Source organism: Chiloscyllium punctatum, chromosome 39, assembly GCF_047496795.1.
Source record: "Chiloscyllium punctatum isolate Juve2018m chromosome 39, sChiPun1.3, whole genome shotgun sequence".
Taxonomy (NCBI): domain Eukaryota; kingdom Metazoa; phylum Chordata; class Chondrichthyes; order Orectolobiformes; family Hemiscylliidae; genus Chiloscyllium; species Chiloscyllium punctatum.
This window is the reverse complement of record NC_092777.1, coordinates 64,397,485-64,417,053: the sequence shown is the minus strand read 5'-3', so window position 1 is coordinate 64,417,053 and position 19,569 is coordinate 64,397,485. Positions and strand designations below refer to the sequence as shown.

The 19,569-nt window shown below is 51.3% G+C and overlaps 1 protein-coding gene across 2 annotated transcripts in view; it reads left to right on the top strand.

Moving 5' to 3' along the window:
- ca10a (carbonic anhydrase Xa) overlaps positions 1–18,442 on the top strand; it is an 815,225-nt gene extending 796,783 nt beyond the window's left edge. The window contains exons 9-10 of one of the 2 annotated variants that reach the window (XM_072558973.1): positions 4,686–4,758; positions 17,387–18,442. In XM_072558973.1, the coding sequence (XP_072415074.1) occupies positions 4,686–4,711 (26 nt within the window). In that variant the 3' untranslated portion in view covers positions 4,712–4,758; positions 17,387–18,442. The remainder of the gene's footprint in view (positions 1–4,685; positions 4,759–17,386) is intronic. The other variant, XM_072558974.1, reaches the window with a different exon arrangement.
- Positions 18,443–19,569: the final 1,127 nt, after the last annotated feature.

Genomic DNA, 19,569 nt, shown 5'->3' with positions numbered 1-19,569 from the left:
CACTGGTCCAGAACACTGTACCCAAACACTGTACCTGAGCACTGTACCCAAACACCGTCCCAAAACACTGTACCCAAACGCTGTCCCGAAAAACAGTATTCAAACACTGTGCACAAATACGTGTCCCAGAAAACTGTACCCAAAAACTGTACCAAAACACTTTACCCAAACACTGTACCTGAACACTGTCCTAAAACACTGTACCCGAACACTGTACCCAAACACTTTCCCTAAACACTGTATTCAAACACTGTGCACAAATACGTGTCCCAGAAAATTATACCCAAAAACTGTACCGCAACCCTGTATCCAAACTCTTTCCCAGAATTCTGTATCTGAACACTGTACCCAAACACTATTCCCTAACACTGTATCCAAACACATTCACCAAGAACTATACCCATTCACTGTACCCAAATGCTGTACCTGAACACTGTACCCAAACACTGACCCCACTGTCCCCAAACACTGTACCTAGACACCGTCTTCAAACAATGTACCCAAACACTGTCCCAGAACACTGTACCCGAACACTGTCCCAAAACACCATACCGGAACACTATGCCAGACATTGTTCCTGAACACCATACCTGAACACTGTGCCCAAACACGGTACCTGAATACTGTAACCAAACACCATTCCATCACACTGTATAAAAAAAACTGTCACCAAACACTGTACCCAAACACTATCCCCAAACACTGTACTCAAACACTGTACACAAAAACTCTCCCTGAATACTGCACCCAAACACTGTCCCAGGACACTGTACCCAAACACTGCACCTGAGCACTGTCCCAAAACATTGTACCCAAACACCGTCCCTGAACACTGTGCCCAAACACTGTCCAAAAACACTGTATTCTAACACTGAATACTGTATCCAGTGTTCAAATACTTGTCCCAGAAAACTGTACCCAAAAACAGTACCTTAACACTGTACCCAAACATTGTACCTGAACACTGTACCACAACACTGTCCCCAAACACCATTCCCTAACACTGTATCCAAATAATGTCACCAAGAACTATACCTATTCACTGTACCAAAATACTGTACCTGAATGCTGTACCCAAACACTGAACCTGAACACTGTCCCTAAACATTGTACCCAAACACCATTCCTGAACACTGTCCCAGAACACTGTACCTGAATACTGTCCCTAAACATTGCACCTGAACACTGTCCCTAAAGACTCTATCCTAACACTGTACCTGAAAACTGTACTCATACACTGTACGAGAGCACTGTCCCTAAGCACTCCCAAGCACTATCCCTCAACACTGTACCCAAACACCATTCCTGAACACTGTATCCAAACACTGTCCTAGAACACTGTACCTGAATACTGTCCCTAACATTGCACCTGAACACTGTCCCTAAACACTCTATCCTAACACTGTACCTGAAAACTGTACTCAAACACTGTGCTCGAACGTTGTACCTGAACACTGTCCCCAAACACTGTACCCGAACACTGTACCTGAACACTGTGCCTAAACACTGACCCCACTTTCCCCAAACACTATCACCAAACACTGTACCTAAACATTGTACTCAAACACTGTACCCAAACACTATCCCAGAACACTGTACCCAAACACTACCCCAGAACACTGTATCCGAATACTGTCCCAAGACACCATACCGGAACACTGTGCCCAGACACTGCTCCTAAACACCCGGACCTGAACACTGTCCCTAAATACTGTAGCTGGACAATGTGCCCAGACACCGTCTCCAAACACTGTACCTGAACACCGTAACCAAACCCCATTCGCTCACATTGTATCCAAACACTGTCACCAAACACTGTCCCAGAATACTGTCCCCAAACACTGTACCTGAACACTGTCCCTAAACACTACCCAATCAGTATACCCAAATGCTGTACCTGAATTCTGTACCCAAAACATCGATTCTCCTGTTCCTTGGATGCTGCCTGACCTGCGCTTTTCCAGCAACACATTTTCAGACCTGAACACTGTACCCAAACACTGTCCCAGAACACTGCACCAAAACACTGTACCTGAATACTGTCCCTAAATACCAACCCCAAACACTGTACCCAAACACTGTCCGGAACACTGTATCCAAACACTGTACCTGAACACTGTCCCAAAACAGTGTACCCAAACACTATCCCTGAACACTAAACCCAAACACTGTCTCAAACGTCTGTACTCAAACACTGTACACAAATACTGTCCCAGAAAACTGTACTTGAACATTGTACCTAAACATTGTACCTGAACACTGTACCACAACACTGTCCCCAAACTCTGTACCTGAACACTGTACCCAAACACCATTCCCTAACACTGTATCCAAACATTGTCACCAAGTACTATACCCGTATGCTGTACCCAAACATGGCACCTGAACACTGTGTCTAAACAATATCCTTGAACACTGTACAAAACACCGACCCCAAACATTGTCCATGAACACTGTACCCAAACACTGTACCTGAACAATGTACCCAAACACCATTCCCTAACACTGTATCCAAACACTGTCACCAAGTACTATACCCATTCACTGTACCTAAACATTGTACCTGAACACTGTACCCAAACATGGCACCTGAACACTGTACTAAAACATTGTACTCGAACACTGTACCTGAACACTGTCTCTAAACATTGTCCCCAAACACTGTCCACGAACACTGTACCCAAACACTGTACCAGAGCACTGTCCCTAAGCACTCATAAACATTGTCCCTCAACACTGTACTTAAACATTGTACCCAAACATGGACCCCAAACACTGTCCCAGAGCACTGTACCCAAACACTGTACCTGAACACTGTCCCTCAATACTGTACCAAAACAACAACCCCAAACACTCTCCCTAAACACTGTACTCAAACACTGTACCCAAACACTGTCCCTCAAATATGTACTCACACACTGTACCCAAACACTGTGTGTAAGCATTGTCCCTAAACACTATACCTGAACACTGTACCAAAACACTGTACTTTAATACTGTCCCAAAACACTGTCCCCAAACACTCTACCCAAACCCTATCTGAACACTGTTCCCACACACTGCACCTGAACACTGTCCCTAAACAGTGTCCCTGAACACTGTACCCAACCACCGTCCCCGAACACTCTATCCAAACACTGTACCTGAAAACTGTACTCAAACACTGTACCAGAGCACTGACCCTAAGCACTCCCAAACACTGTCCCTCAACACTGTACCCAAACACTGTTGAGCTGAAAATGTGTTGCTGGAAAAGCGCAGCAGGTCAGGCAGCAACCAAAGAGCAGGAGAATCGACGTTTCGGGCATGAGCCCTTCTTCAGGAATCCCAAACCCAAACACTGTCCCCAAACACTGTACCTGAACACTGGCCCTAAACACTGTATCGAAATACCATCCCCGAACACTCTATCCAAACTTTGTACCTGAACACTGTACTTCAATACTGTCTCTGAATACTGTAGTCGAATACTGTACCTGAAAACTGTACTCAAACTGTCCCCGAACACTGTCCCTGAACACTGCACCCAAACACTGTACCCTAACACTGTCCCTGAACACTGAACCCGAACACTGTCCCTGAACACTGTCCCTGAACACTGTCCCCGAACACTGTCCCCGAACACTGTACCTGAACACTGAACCCAAACACTGAACCCAAACACTGTCCCCGAACACTGTCCCTGAACACTGTCTCCGAACACTGTCCCCAAACATTGTACCTGAACACTGTCCCCAAATACTGTACCTGAACACTGTACCCAAACACTGTAACTGAATACTATACCCAAACACTGTCCACGAACACTGTACCTGAACACTGAACTCAAACGCTGTCCCTAAACGCTGTCTCTAAACACTGTCTCTAAACACTGTCCCCAAACTCTGTCCCTGAACACTGTCCCTGAACACTGTCCCTGAACACTGAACCCAAATACTGTCCCCGAACACTGTGCCCGAACACTGTACCTGAACACTGAACCCAAACACTATCCCCAAACACTGTACCTGAACACTGAACCAAAACACTGTCCCTAAACACTGTCCCTAAACACTGTACCTGAACACTGTCCTTGAACATTGTACCTGAACACTGTCCCCAAATACTGTACCTGGACACTGTACCCAAACACTGTACCTGAACACTGTACCCAAACACTGTCCACGAACACTGTACCTGAACACTGGCCCTAAACACTATTTCCTGGGCACAGTGATCCAGCTAACCCAGCGGTGACTCTGTGCCCACTACACTCCCTGCATTGTACACCATCATCATCCTCTGTGTCCCAGTGATGGATCAGCACTGTTTGCTGTAACTGTTCCCCACTCCCCAAGCTCCTGTTCCCCAGGCCATTGGACCTGTCCTCCCTGTATACTGACCCTCTATCTTAATGCCGTTACTCCCCCTCCACGGATTCTGCAAAGCGAGCAGTTAACAGCTCTGTCATAAGAGCTGAGCTTAGATTGTGGAGCTGGGCTGGGACAGCGAGGGAGGGGGACTGGGGTTGTGGGGGTACGGGTGGGGGTGGTCAGTCAGTGGAGTGAGTGATGAGCTGTGTCCCTGGTCAGTGTCTATCCCCCACTGTGTGACAACACAACCCTCTGGCTGTTAACTGCATTGTGTAAATCTGTGGGAGGAACTGATCACTTTTTAAGACCCTTCAACTGGGTTAAATCTTTCAGCTCACCAAACTGCTCAGTCCAGATGAGCTGGGACTTTCTTTCCCTCCAAATTGGTCCGAATGACCCACAGAAGGTAAGTGTAGCTTGTCCAAATGCATATCTATGGAACCTTTCCATGTATATAAATGTATCTATTTATATCTTAGAATACATGCACCACGTATGATATATACACATACATTACAAATATGTATATGTATGTGACTGCACATATAAATGTGAAAGATGTATGGATAATATGTAATGTTTATGTGGCTATGCGTACCTGTCATTATTTACTTATGCATGTTCAAACATGTATAAGCCTATATAAATGTGTATAAGCATATATAAGTGTATACTCCCATATATAAGTGTATTTGTGGGCGGCACGGTGGCTCAGTGGTTAGCACTGCTGCCTCACAGCACCAGAGACCCGGGTTCAATTCCTGCCTCAGGCGACTGACTGTGTGGAGTTTGCACATTCTCCCCGTGTCTGCGTGGGTTTCCTCCGAGTGCTCCGGTTTCCTCTCACAGTCCAAAGATGTGCAGGTCAGGTGAATTGGCCATGCTAAATTGCCCCTAGTGTTAGGTAAGGCGTAAATGTTGGGGTATGGGTCTGGGTGGTATACACTTCGGCGGGGCGGTGTGGACTTGTTGGGCCGAAGGGCCTGTTTCCACACTGTAAATAATCTAATCTAATCAAATTTGCAAGTAATCTAATATACAAACAACAATGGAGTGAATTCATGTGCCCCCATGGTTGCTATTTGACTGATGGTGGGGGTAACATCTTGGAGTTTTACAGCATATAAAGAGGCCCTTCAGCCCGTCGGGTCTGTGCCAGGATCAAAAGGTCATCGAGCGTAATTCCATTTTCTAGTACTTGACCTGTAGCCTTGTATATTTGGCATCTCAAGCGTTCATAAAACCAGTTCTTAAACTTCTTGAGTTCTTCACTCTACCATTCTTTTTCGGGAGTGAATTCCAAACACCAACAATCTTCTGGGTGAAAAGGATTTTCCACAAATCCCCTCTAAACCTCCTGCTCCTTGCCTAAACTCTCTGTCCCCTATTTATAACCTGCTGTTAATGGGAAAAGTTTCTCCTGATCTACTCTGTCCATGTCCCTCAGAACCTTCTGCACCTTAATCAGTCACTCTCCTCAGCCTTTGGTGCTTTGAGGAATACAGCCTATCAAATCTCTCTTCATAGGTGAATCGCTCCAGGCCAGACAGTATCCTGTTGAATCTCACCTGCCCCCCCCTCCAGTGCTAACACATCCTTCCTATTGTGTAATAACCAGAACTATACACAGTACTCTAGTTGAGGCCTGACTAATGTGATAATCTGCTCCATCATAACCTCCTTGTTTTCGGATTCAATGTCTTGACTAATAAAGGGAAGTATCCCATGTGCCTTCTTAACCACCTTCTCTCCCTGTCCTGTGGAGATGCAGACCAAGGTCCCCCTGAGCCTCTGCACTTCCTGGTGTCCAGCCTTTCATCACGTACCCCCTTGTCTTGTTACTCCTCCCTAAATGCCTCACCTCACGCTTTCCAGAATTAAATTCCATTTGCCGCTTTCTGCCCATCTGACCAGCCGGCCTATATCATTCTGGAGTCTAGGCCTTTCCTCCTCACTACTGACCACCCCATCAATGTTCATGTCATCTTATTGAGCATGCTCCTACCTTCATTAATGTACACAACCACTAGCAAAGGGAATAGCATTGAACCCAAGGGACATCACTGGACACAGGCTGCCATCACAACAAGACCCTTCACCCATCACTCTCTGCTTCCTGCCAATCAGCCAATGTTCGATCCAATTTGACAAACTATCCTGAATCCCATGAGCTCTTAACTTCCGAACCAACCTGCCAGTGAGAACTTGGCAAAAGCCTCACTGAGGTCCATGGAGACTACATCAACTGCACTACCCTCATCTACACACCCAACCACCTCCTCCAAAACTTCAATCAAATTTGTTAGACCTGACCTTTCCCCTGACAAAGCCATGGTGACTATCCTTCATTAACCCTTGCCTCTCCAAGTGAAGATTACTGCTTTCTCTCGGAAGTTTTTTCCAATAGTTTCCCTCCCACAGACTCACTGGCCTATAGCTTCTGGTTTATCCCTCCCTCCCTTCTAGAACAAGGGACCACATTAGCTGCCCTGTCGTCCTCTGACCTTCCTCCGGAGGTCAGACAGGATTTGAAAATTAATTTCCGAGCCCTGCAATCATCTCCCTCGCCTCTCACAGCAGCCTTGGACACGTCTCATCTGGGCTTGAGGATTAATCCATTTTCAAACCTGCTAGAACCACAATCACATTCTCCCTCTCAGTGCAGTGTGAGAGGATTTAATCATTTATTAGAACATACTGTATATAGTGTATGTGTATGCGTATATATTAGAAATGTTTATCAAATGAGAAAATTCAACCTAAACTTGGATTGATTTCATCTTGAATTTGCAAAGCTCTTCTAAATAATATAACTGTCTCAAAATGAACATTACTTCACTGCATCCAATGTCAGGAGAAAGTGAGGGCGGCAGATGCTGGAGAGTCAGAGTCAAAACGTGTGGCGCTGGAAAAGCACAGCAGGTCAGAGAGTCTCGAGGGGCAGGTCAGACAGTATCGAGGGGAAGGTCAGAGAGCATCAAGGGGCAGGTCAGACAGAATCGAGGGGAAGGTCAGACACCATCAAGGGGCAGGTCAGACAGTATCGAGGGGCAGGTCAGAGAGCATCGAGGGGCAGGTCAGACAGTATCGAGGGGCAGGTCAGACAGTATCGAGGGGTAGGTCAGACAGTATCGAGGGGCAGGTCAGACAGTATCGAGGGGCAGGTCAGAGAGCATCGAGGGGCAGGTCAGACAGTATCGAGGGGCAGGTCAGAGAGCATCGAGGGGCAGGTCAGACAGCATCGAGGGGCAGGTCAGACAGCATCGAGGGGTAGGTCAGACACCATCGAGGGGAAGGTCAGACAGTATCGAGGGGAAGGTCAGACAGTATCGAGGGGAAGGTCAGACAGTCTCGAGGGGCAGGTCAGACAGTATCGAGGGGCAGGTCAGAGAGCATCGAGGGGCAGGTCAGACAGTATCGAGGGGTAGGTCAGACAGTATCGAGGGGCAGGTCAGAGAGCATCGAGGGGAAGGTCAGACACCATCGAGGGGCAGGTCAGACAGTCTCGAGGGGAAGGTCAGACAGTATCGAGGGGCAGGTCAGACAGTATCGAGGGGCAGGTCAGACAGTATCGAGGGGCAGGTCAGACAGCATCGAGGGGCAGGTCAGACAGCATCGAGGGGTAGGTCAGACAGTCTCAAGGGGAAGGTCAGACAGTATCGAGGGGCAGGTCAGACACCATCGAGGGGCAGGTCAGACAGTATCGAGGGGAAGGTCAGACAGTCTCGAGGGGCAGGTCAGACAGTATCGAGGAGCAGGTCAGACAGTCTCGAGGGGCAGGTCAGAGAGCATCGAGGGGCAGGTCAGACAGTCTCGAGGGGCAGGTCAGACAGTCTCGAGGGGCAGGTCAGACAGTATCGAGGGGCAGGTCAGACACCATCGAGGGGCAGGTCAGACAGCATCGAGGGGCAGGTCAGACAGTATCGAGGGGCAGGTCAGACACCATCGAGGGGCAGGTCAGACAGTATCGAGGGGCAGGTCAGACAGTATCGAGGGGCAGGTCAGACAGTATCGAGGGGCAGTTCAGACACCATCGAGGGGCAGGTCAGACAGTATCGAGGGGCAGGTCAGACAGTATTGAGGGGCAGGTCAGACAGTATCGAGGGGAAGGTCAGACAGTATCGAGGGGCAGGTCAGACAGTATCGAGGGGCAGGTCAGACAGTATCGAGGGGCAGGTCAGACACCATCAAGGGGCAGGTCAGACAGTCTCGAGGGGTAGGTCAGACAGTATCGAGGGGCAGGTCAGACAGTATCGAGGGGCAGGTCAGACAGTATCGAGGGGCAGGTCAGACACCATCGAGGGGCAGGTCAGACACCATCGAGGGGCAGGTCAGACAGTCTCGAGGGGCAGGTCAGAGAGCATCAAGGGGCAGGTCAGACAGTATCGAGGGGCAGGTCAGACACCATCGAGGGGCAGGTCAGACAGTCTCGAGGGGCAGGTCAGAGAGCATCGAGGGGCAGGTCAGACAGTCTCGAGGGGCAGGTCAGACACCATCGAGGGGCAGGTCAGACAGTCTCGAGGGGCAGGTCAGACACCATCGAGGGGCAGGTCAGACAGTATCGAGGGGCAGGTCAGACAGTATCGAGGGGCAGGTCAGACAGTATCGAGGGGCAGGTCAGACACCATCGAGGGGCAGGTCAGACAGTCTCGAGGGGCAGGTCAGACACCATCGAGGGGCAGGTCAGACAGTATCGAGGGGCAGGTCAGACACCATCGAGGGGCAGGTCAGACAGTATCGAGGGGCAGGTCAGACAGTCTCGAGGGGCAGGTCAGAGAGCATCGAGGGGCAGGTCAGACAGTCTCGAGGGGCAGGTCAGACACCATCGAGGGGCAGGTCAGACAGTATCGAGGGGCAGGTCAGACACCATCGAGGGGCAGGTCAGACAGTATCGAGGGGTAGGTCAGACAGTATCGAGGGGCAGGTCAGACACCATCGAGGGGCAGGTCAGACAGTATCGAGGGGTAGGTCAGACAGTATCGAGGGGCAGGTCAGACACCATCGAGGGGCAGGTCAGACACCATCGAGGGGCAGGTCAGACAGTATCGAGGGGTAGGTCAGACAGTATCGAGGGGCAGGTCAGACACCATCGAGGGGCAGGTCAGACAGTATCGAGGGGCAGGTCAGACAGTATCGAGGGGAAGGTCAGACAGTATCGAGGGGCAGGTCAGACAGTATCGAGGGGCAGGTCAGACAGTATCGAGGGGAAGGTCAGACAGTATCGAGGGGCAGGTCAGACACCATCGAGGGGCAGGTCAGACAGTCTCGAGGGGTAGGTCAGACAGTATCGAGGGGAAGGTCAGACAGTATCGAGGGGCAGGTCAGACAGTATCGAGGGGCAGGTCAGACAGTATCGAGGGGAAGGTCAGACAGTATCGAGGGGCAGGTCAGACAGTATCGAGGGGCAGGTCAGACACCATCGAGGGGCAGGTCAGACACCATCGAGGGGCAGGTCAGACACCATCGAGGGGCAGGTCAGACAGTATCGAGGGGTAGGTCAGACAGTATCGAGGGGCAGGTCAGACACCATCGAGGGGCAGGTCAGACACCATCGAGGGGCAGGTCAGACAGTCTCGAGGGGCAGGTCAGACAGTATCGAGGGGCAGGTCAGAGAGCATCGAGGGGCAGGTCAGACAGTATCGAGGGGTAGGTCAGACAGTATCGAGGGGCAGGTCAGAGAGCATCGAGGGGAAGGTCAGACACCATCGAGGGGCAGGTCAGACAGTCTCGAGGGGAAGGTCAGACAGTATCGAGGGGCAGGTCAGACAGTATCGAGGGGCAGGTCAGACAGTATCGAGGGGCAGGTCAGACAGCATCGAGGGGCAGGTCAGACAGCATCGAGGGGTAGGTCAGACAGTCTCAAGGGGAAGGTCAGACAGTATCGAGGGGCAGGTCAGACACCATCGAGGGGCAGGTCAGACAGTATCGAGGGGAAGGTCAGACAGTCTCGAGGGGCAGGTCAGACAGTATCGAGGAGCAGGTCAGACAGTCTCGAGGGGCAGGTCAGAGAGCATCGAGGGGCAGGTCAGACAGTCTCGAGGGGCAGGTCAGACAGTCTCGAGGGGCAGGTCAGACAGTATCGAGGGGCAGGTCAGACACCATCGAGGGGCAGGTCAGACAGCATCGAGGGGCAGGTCAGACAGTATCGAGGGGCAGGTCAGACACCATCGAGGGGCAGGTCAGACAGTATCGAGGGGCAGGTCAGACAGTATCGAGGGGCAGGTCAGACAGTATCGAGGGGCAGTTCAGACACCATCGAGGGGCAGGTCAGACAGTATCGAGGGGCAGGTCAGACAGTATTGAGGGGCAGGTCAGACAGTATCGAGGGGAAGGTCAGACAGTATCGAGGGGCAGGTCAGACAGTATCGAGGGGCAGGTCAGACAGTATCGAGGGGCAGGTCAGACACCATCAAGGGGCAGGTCAGACAGTCTCGAGGGGTAGGTCAGACAGTATCGAGGGGCAGGTCAGACAGTATCGAGGGGCAGGTCAGACAGTATCGAGGGGCAGGTCAGACACCATCGAGGGGCAGGTCAGACACCATCGAGGGGCAGGTCAGACAGTCTCGAGGGGCAGGTCAGAGAGCATCAAGGGGCAGGTCAGACAGTATCGAGGGGCAGGTCAGACACCATCGAGGGGCAGGTCAGACAGTCTCGAGGGGCAGGTCAGAGAGCATCGAGGGGCAGGTCAGACAGTCTCGAGGGGCAGGTCAGACACCATCGAGGGGCAGGTCAGACAGTCTCGAGGGGCAGGTCAGACACCATCGAGGGGCAGGTCAGACAGTATCGAGGGGCAGGTCAGACAGTATCGAGGGGCAGGTCAGACAGTATCGAGGGGCAGGTCAGACACCATCGAGGGGCAGGTCAGACAGTCTCGAGGGGCAGGTCAGACACCATCGAGGGGCAGGTCAGACAGTATCGAGGGGCAGGTCAGACACCATCGAGGGGCAGGTCAGACAGTATCGAGGGGCAGGTCAGACAGTCTCGAGGGGCAGGTCAGAGAGCATCGAGGGGCAGGTCAGACAGTCTCGAGGGGCAGGTCAGACACCATCGAGGGGCAGGTCAGACAGTATCGAGGGGCAGGTCAGACACCATCGAGGGGCAGGTCAGACAGTATCGAGGGGTAGGTCAGACAGTATCGAGGGGCAGGTCAGACACCATCGAGGGGCAGGTCAGACAGTATCGAGGGGTAGGTCAGACAGTATCGAGGGGCAGGTCAGACACCATCGAGGGGCAGGTCAGACACCATCGAGGGGCAGGTCAGACAGTATCGAGGGGTAGGTCAGACAGTATCGAGGGGCAGGTCAGACACCATCGAGGGGCAGGTCAGACAGTATCGAGGGGCAGGTCAGACAGTATCGAGGGGAAGGTCAGACAGTATCGAGGGGCAGGTCAGACAGTATCGAGGGGCAGGTCAGACAGTATCGAGGGGAAGGTCAGACAGTATCGAGGGGCAGGTCAGACACCATCGAGGGGCAGGTCAGACAGTCTCGAGGGGTAGGTCAGACAGTATCGAGGGGAAGGTCAGACAGTATCGAGGGGCAGGTCAGACAGTATCGAGGGGCAGGTCAGACAGTATCGAGGGGAAGGTCAGACAGTATCGAGGGGCAGGTCAGACAGTATCGAGGGGCAGGTCAGACACCATCGAGGGGCAGGTCAGACACCATCGAGGGGCAGGTCAGACACCATCGAGGGGCAGGTCAGACAGTATCGAGGGGTAGGTCAGACAGTATCGAGGGGCAGGTCAGACACCATCGAGGGGCAGGTCAGACAGTATCGAGGGGCAGGTCAGACAGTATCGAGGGGAAGGTCAGACAGTATCGAGGGGCAGGTCAGACAGTATCGAGGGGCAGGTCAGACAGTATCGAGGGGAAGGTCAGACAGTATCGAGGGGCAGGTCAGACACCATCGAGGGGCAGGTCAGACAGTCTCGAGGGGTAGGTCAGACAGTATCGAGGGGAAGGTCAGACAGTATCGAGGGGCAGGTCAGACAGTATCGAGGGGCAGGTCAGACAGTATCGAGGGGAAGGTCAGACAGTATCGAGGGGCAGGTCAGACAGTATCGAGGGGCAGGTCAGACAGTATCGAGGGGAAGGTCAGACAGTATCGAGGGGCAGGTCAGACAGTATCGAGGGGAAGGTCAGACAGTCTCGAGGGGTAGGTCAGACAGTATCGAGGGGCAGGTCAGACAGTATCGAGGGGCAGGTCAGACAGTATCGAGGGGTAGGTCAGACAGTATCGAGGGGCAGGTCAGACAGTATCGAGGGGTAGGTCAGACAGTATCGAGGGGCTGGTCAGACAGTATCGAGGGGCAGGTCAGACAGTATCGAGGGGCAGGTCAGACACCATCGAGGGGCAGGTCAGACAGTATCGAGGGGCAGGTCAGACAGTATCGAGGGGAAGGTCAGACAGTATCGAGGGGCAGGTCAGACAGTATCGAGGGGCAGGTCAGACACCATCGAGGGGAAGGTCAGACAGTATCGAGGGGCAGGTCAGACACCATCGAGGGGCTGGTCAGACAGTATCGAGGGGCAGGTCAGACACCATCGAGGGGCAGGTCAGACAGTATCGAGGGGCAGGTCAGACAGTATCGAGGGGCAGGTCAGACAGTATCGAGGGGCAGGTCAGACAGTATCGAGGGGCAGGTCAGACACCATCGAGGGGAAGGTCAGACAGTATCGAGGGGCAGGTCAGACACCATCGAGGGGCAGGTCAGACAGTCTCGAGGGGCAGGTCAGACAGTATCGAGGGGCAGGTCAGACAGTATCGAGGGGCAGGTCAGACAGTATCGAGGGGCAGGTCAGACAGTATCGAGGGGAAGGTCAGACAGTATCAAGGGGCAGGTCAGACAGTATCGAGGGGCAGGTCAGACACCATCGAGGGGCAGGTCAGACAGTATCGAGGGGCAGGTCAGACAGTATCGAGGGGTAGGTCAGACAGTATCGAGGGGCAGGTCAGACAGTATCGAGGGGCAGGTCAGACAGTATCGAGGGGTAGGTCAGACACCATCGAGGGGCAGGTCAGACAGTATCGAGGGGCAGGTCAGACAGTATCGAGGGGCAGGTCAGACAGTATCGAGGGGCAGGTCAGACAGTATCGAGGGGCAGGTCAGACACCATCGAGGGGCAGGTCAGACAGTATCGAGGGGCAGGTCAGAGAGTATCGAGGGGCAGGTCAGACACCATCGAGGGGTAGGTCAGACAGTATCGAGGGGCAGGTCAGACAGTATCGAGGGGAAGGTCAGACAGTATCGAGGGGCAGGTCAGACAGTATCGAGGGGCAGGTCAGACACCATCGAGGGGCAGGTCAGACAGTCTCGAGGGGCAGGTCAGACACCATCGAGGGGCAGGTCAGACACCATCGAGGGGCAGGTCAGACACCATCGAGGGGAAGGTCAGACAGTATCGAGGGGCAGGTCAGAGAGCATCGAGGGGCAGGTCAGAGAGCATCGAGGGGCAGGTCAGACAGTATCGAGGGGCAGGTCAGAGAGCATCGAGGGGCAGGTCAGACAGTCTCGAGGGGCAGGTCAGACAGTATCGAGGGGCAGGTCAGACAGTATCGAGGGGCAGGTCAGACAGTCTCGAGGGGCAGGTCAGACAGTATCGAGGGGCAGGTCAGACACCATCGAGGGGCAGGTCAGACAGTATCGAGGGGCAGGTCAGACACCATCGAGGGGCAGGTCAGACAGTATCGAGGGGCAGGTCAGACACCATCGAGGGGCAGGTCAGACAGTATCGAGGGGCAGGTCAGACAGTATCGAGGGGCAGGTCAGACAGTCTCGAGGGGCAGGTCAGACAGTATCGAGGGGCAGGTCAGACAGTCTCGAGGGGCAGGTCAGACAGTATCGAGGGGCAGGTCAGACAGTCTCGAGGGGCAGGTCAGACAGTATCGAGGGGCAGGTCAGACAGTATCGAGGGGCAGGTCAGACAGTATCGAGGGGTAGGTCAGACAGTATCGAGGGGCAGGTCAGAGAGTCTCGAGGGGCAGGTCAGACACCATCGAGGGGCAGGTCAGACAGTATCGAGGGGCAGGTCAGAGAGCATCGAGGGGCAGGTCAGAGAGCATAGACAGCATTGTCAGTGTAACAATCACTGAATCTCTGGAACACACTGGAGCTGTCCCAGGTTAATTATAACAATCACTGAGTCACTGGAAATGTGCTGCAGCACTGTAACACGCTGTTTCACTATTACAGGTGTAACACACTCTTTCACTATTACAGGTGTAACACACTGTTTCACTATTACAGGTGTAACACACTGTTTCACTATTACAGGTGTAACACACTGTCTGATATTCACTGTTCACTATTGAGTGTGTAACACACTGTCCCACTGAGTGGCTCTCAGTTTGGTTCCAGCTGTTTTCCTGAAGGTGATGGGCTCTATCACAATGCAGAAACATTTCCCACTGTGCCCTCCACTGTCAATCGTCAACAGAGTGATCAGTCTCTGGCTGTGTAGAGGTAGATCTCATCCCACAGACTGTAATCCCCTGACAGCACACACTTTCATCACAGACCTGCTGGTGAATGAATGTGAAGTCAGTTTGTTGTGTAACAGTTTGTACTAACTTATTGTAGGACGTGGGGAATGTGCAGCAGACCCTGTGCATATTAGGAGCCCGGTGTGTGAATGAATCTTGATTTTTATCCCTAATCAAGTCCATCAAACATGCAGATCGCTGTACAACATCATTGAAATGAACAGGCTTTACCTTCACATTGAAGGTTCACTGTGCTGGAAGATCGGAATTATACCACTGGACTTTGGATGATTAGGGTAGGAATAGGGCCAGTCAAAGACAGAAGTGGGAAGTGGAAGGTGGACCCCGTGAAGATCAGAGAGGTGCTAAATGAACATTTCTCATTGGTGTTCACTCAGGAGAAAGAGAATATTGTAGAGGAGAAGAACGAGGTACGTACTTATTAGACTAGAAAGGAACGAGGTTAGTTACAAACAGGTGTTAGCAATTCTACAAGGAGTGAAAGTAGACAAGTCCCCTGGGCCAGATGGGATTTATCCGAGGATTCTCTGGGAAGCTAGGGAGGAGATAGCAGAGCCTTTGGCTTTGGTATTTGAATCATCGTTGTTTACAGGTTTAGTACCTGAGGACTGGAGGATTGCAAATGTTATGCCTTTGTTCAAGAAGGGCAGTAAAGATGACCCAGGTAATTATAGACCAGTGAGCCTTACGTCTGTTGTAGGAAAGGTTTTGGAAAGGATTATAAGAGATAAGATTTATAATCATCTAGTAAGCAACAATTTGATTTCAGATAGTCAACATGGTTTCGTCAAGGGCAAGTCGTGTCTCACAAACCTCTGAGTTTTTTGAGAAGGTGACCAAGCATGTAGATGAGGGTAGGGCAGTTGACGTGGTGTACATGGACTTCAGTAAAGCCTTTGATAAGGTTCCACATGGCAGGCTGTTGGAGAAAATGCAGAGGCATGGGATTGAGGGTGATTTAGCAGTTTGGATTAGAAACTGGCTTTCTGAAAGAAGGCAGCGAGTGGTGGTTGATGGAAAATATTCAGCCTGGAATCCGGTTACTAGTGGTGTGCCACAAGGATCTGTTTTGGGACCACTGCTGTTTGTCATTTTTATAAATGACTTGGACGCAGGCATAGGTGGATGGATCAGTAAATTTGTAGACGACACTGAAGTCAGTGGAGTAGTGGACAGTGTGGAAGAATGTTACAGGTTACAGGGGGACTTGGATAAACTGCAGAGTTGGGCGGAGAGGTGGCAAATGGAGTTCAATGCAGCTAAATGTGAGGTAATTCACTTTGGGAAGAACAACAGGAAGGCAGAGTACTGGGTCACTGGAAAGATTCTTGGTAGTATGGATGTGCAGAGGGATCTTGGAGTCAATGTACATAGATCCCTAAAAGTCGCCACCCAGGTGGATAGTGCTGTTAAGAAGGCATACGGTGTGTTCGGTTTCATTGGTAGAGGGATTGAGTTCCGGAGCCGTGATGTCATGCTACAACTATACAAACGCTAGTGCAGCTGCACTTGGAACATTGTGTGCAGTTCTGGTCACCCCATTACAGGAAGGATGTGGAAGCATTGGAAAAGGTGCAGAGGAGATTTACCAGGATGTTGCCTGGTCTGGAGGGAAGGTCTTGTGAGGAAAGACTGAGAGACTTGGGTCTGTTCTCAGTGGAGAGAAGAAGGCTCGATGGTCAGAGGATTTGATAAGGCGGACAGTGAGAGTCTTTTCCCTAGGATGGTGACATCAGCTTGTACGAGGGGGCGTAACTACAAATTGAGGGGTGATAGATTTAAGGCAGATGTCAGAGGCAGGTTCTTTACTCAGAGAGTGGTAAGGGGGTGGAATGCACTGCCTGACAATGTAGTTAAGGAGAAAGTGCGGACTGCAGATGCTGGAGGGCTGAAGAAGGGCTCCTGCCCGAAACGTCGATTCTCCTGCTCCTTGGATGCTGCCTGACCTGCTGTGCTTTTCCAGCAACACATTTTCAGCTCTGACAATGTAGTTAACTCAGCCACGTTAGGGAGATTTAAACAATCCTTGGATAACCACATGGATGATGATGGGATAGTGTAGGGGGATGGGTAGAGAATAGTTCACGGGTCGGCGCAACATCGAGGGCCGAAGGGCCTGTTCTGCGTTGTATTGTTCTACGTTCTATGGATTGGTTTCCCACTCTGGTTTACCTCAGGGATGGAGAGAGGCATGGTCTGGCTGACCAATGGAAGGTGGGTGGGAAGAGGTTTGACCTGAGTTTAAAACCAGCACAGACCAAATAGGGCTGAATGGCCTCTTGTTTTTGCCGGAAACATGTTTCAAAACAGAAACCTTTGTGGAGGAGTTATCCAGCAGCTGTGACCATGTTCGGAGAGCACTGAGAATTGAGAATACTAATTCCGGGTATTCCAGTGATTTTATATTCATAAACACTTGCATGTGATTTTTTTTAAGAGATGGAATTAAGAATAACAAACTTCATCTCTCTTTTTCCATCTTTCTCTCTCTCTCTCTCTTCCATCCCCCCCCCCCTCCCTTTCTTCTGCAGTTAATGAATGGCTCTTAAAATAATAGCAGACACAATTTACCCAGGACTGAGCTCTGAAAGGATGTTCCTGCTGTGAACACACACATTACAAAGGAGATACTCGGAACCACTCCCTTTTCTCTGCTGGAGGGAGACCTATCTTTTACAACACGTTTGGAGGGACAGACTTTTAATATGCCAACAGATGTCGTCAAACTCAACCAAACTCAACATTCAGTCACAAGCGAACCAAGGGGACCTGTTAAACTACAACTCAATTTAAAAAGATTAATTTTAGAGGCTGTTTGGGGGAAGAATAAAGGACATCATTTTAAGGAACTCCTGTGGTTTTGATATTTTACCATTTTGAAAGGGGGTTGGGCCGGGGGGGGGGGGAGGGGGAGGAAGTGAAAAAAAATAAATAAATACAATTTTAATGTGACTGCCTCAGCTCCAGTAACGTCAAACTAGAGTGACTTTAGTGGGCCTTTGTAATATATGTTCATCTAAGAAGTGGACTTCACCCCTCACCAGTGTCAATGATGGATCCAAATCCACCAGTGAATGTCGAATTGTGTTTTGGGCTCGAAGCTGAAAACCATTCATACCATTTGCCTCATTCAGGATGGTGTCTGCGTCTCAAACCAAACGGACAACAAATCTTGGGGGCAGAGAGTGGGGGCAGGGGCTGGAGGGTGAAGGTGGCATCACCCAGCTCCCTGTTTCCCCCCCCCACCAAAACCCCCCATCTCTGCACCCCCACCCCTGCTACAACATTACCCCAAACAGGTTAGGCGGGAGTGTGAGTGCCAGACTGGAGCGAGTCATGTGAATATATTAACCCCTCACCTCCCCCTGCCCACCCCCACCCCCTCCCGGAACTGGAGTGACAAGAACCAGAAGGGGGATGAATTTGGACTGATGTTTTGACCAATGGGAACGTCCATGTGAATTCACCACACACTCGGGTACACGTTGAATTATTGCCTTTTTATGTTAATTGTTTACAATGTTCATACACTGTGTTTGGTTCAAATTGTTAAGCGCTCAATAAATGTGTTGGAAAAATTGGCAGAAGGTGTTTATCTGAATTGTACACTTGGTAGGTATTTTCTAACTGTTATGACACACCTCTGAAAGAGCTTGAACCCGGGCCTGCTGGCTTAGAGGTAAGGACACTACCACTCTGCAACAGGAGTCCCACAATGGTGGCCATGACCCCACCCCCTCCTTACAGGCTTTTACCCAATTGGCCAATTCCAAAGCAGAAATGAGCGGAGGATGTGTTTTATTTTAAATTCACTGAGGAATAGGGGCATCGCTGACTGGGCCTGTATTTATTACCCGTCCCTAGTTGCCCCTCGAGAAGGTGGGGTTGAGCTGCCTTCTTGTCCCTCTGCAGTCCTTGGGTAGACCCACAATAAATCACAGAATCCCAACAGTGCAGAAAGAGGACATTCGGCCCATTGAGTCTGCACCAACCTTCTAAAGGACATCCCACCCAGACACCCCCAAACACCCCCCATCCCTGTAAATCCCCCATGGCCAATCCACCCTAACCTGCACAGCTTTGGAAGCAACTGGAGGAAACCCACACAGACGCGGGGAGAATGTACAAACTCTACACAGACAGTCGCCCAAGGCTGGAATCGAACCAGGAACCCTGGTGCTGGGAGGCAGCAGTGCTAACCACTGGGACACTGTTGTGGAGGGCATTCTGTTTTAAGTTCCACACTTGAACCATGAGAAAGCTCAGAGAGTGCTGAGTAAATGCTACCCCACGCTGCGTCCTCCTCAGCCCAGCCTAGGAGGCACCAGACTTTCTCACACCATCCCCTGAACCCCTTCCCTTGAGCAGGTACTTGGCATCCGTTTTCACAGACAACAGCAGCATAGAGTCCAGGGGTAGAGGTGTGTGTAGTGACCATCACTTAGGAGAAGGTGCTGTGGAAGCTGAAAGGTCTGAAGGTGAATATATCACCCAGACTAGATGGACTACACCCATGGAGTCATAGAGTCATAGAGATGTCCAGCATGGAAACAGACCCTTCGGTCCAACCCGTCCATGCCGACCAGATATCCCAACCCAATCTAATCCCACCTGCCAGCACCCGGCCCATATCCCTCCAAACCCTTCCTATTCATATACCCATCCAAATGCCTTTTAAATGTTGCAATTGTACCAGCCTCCACCACTTCCTCTG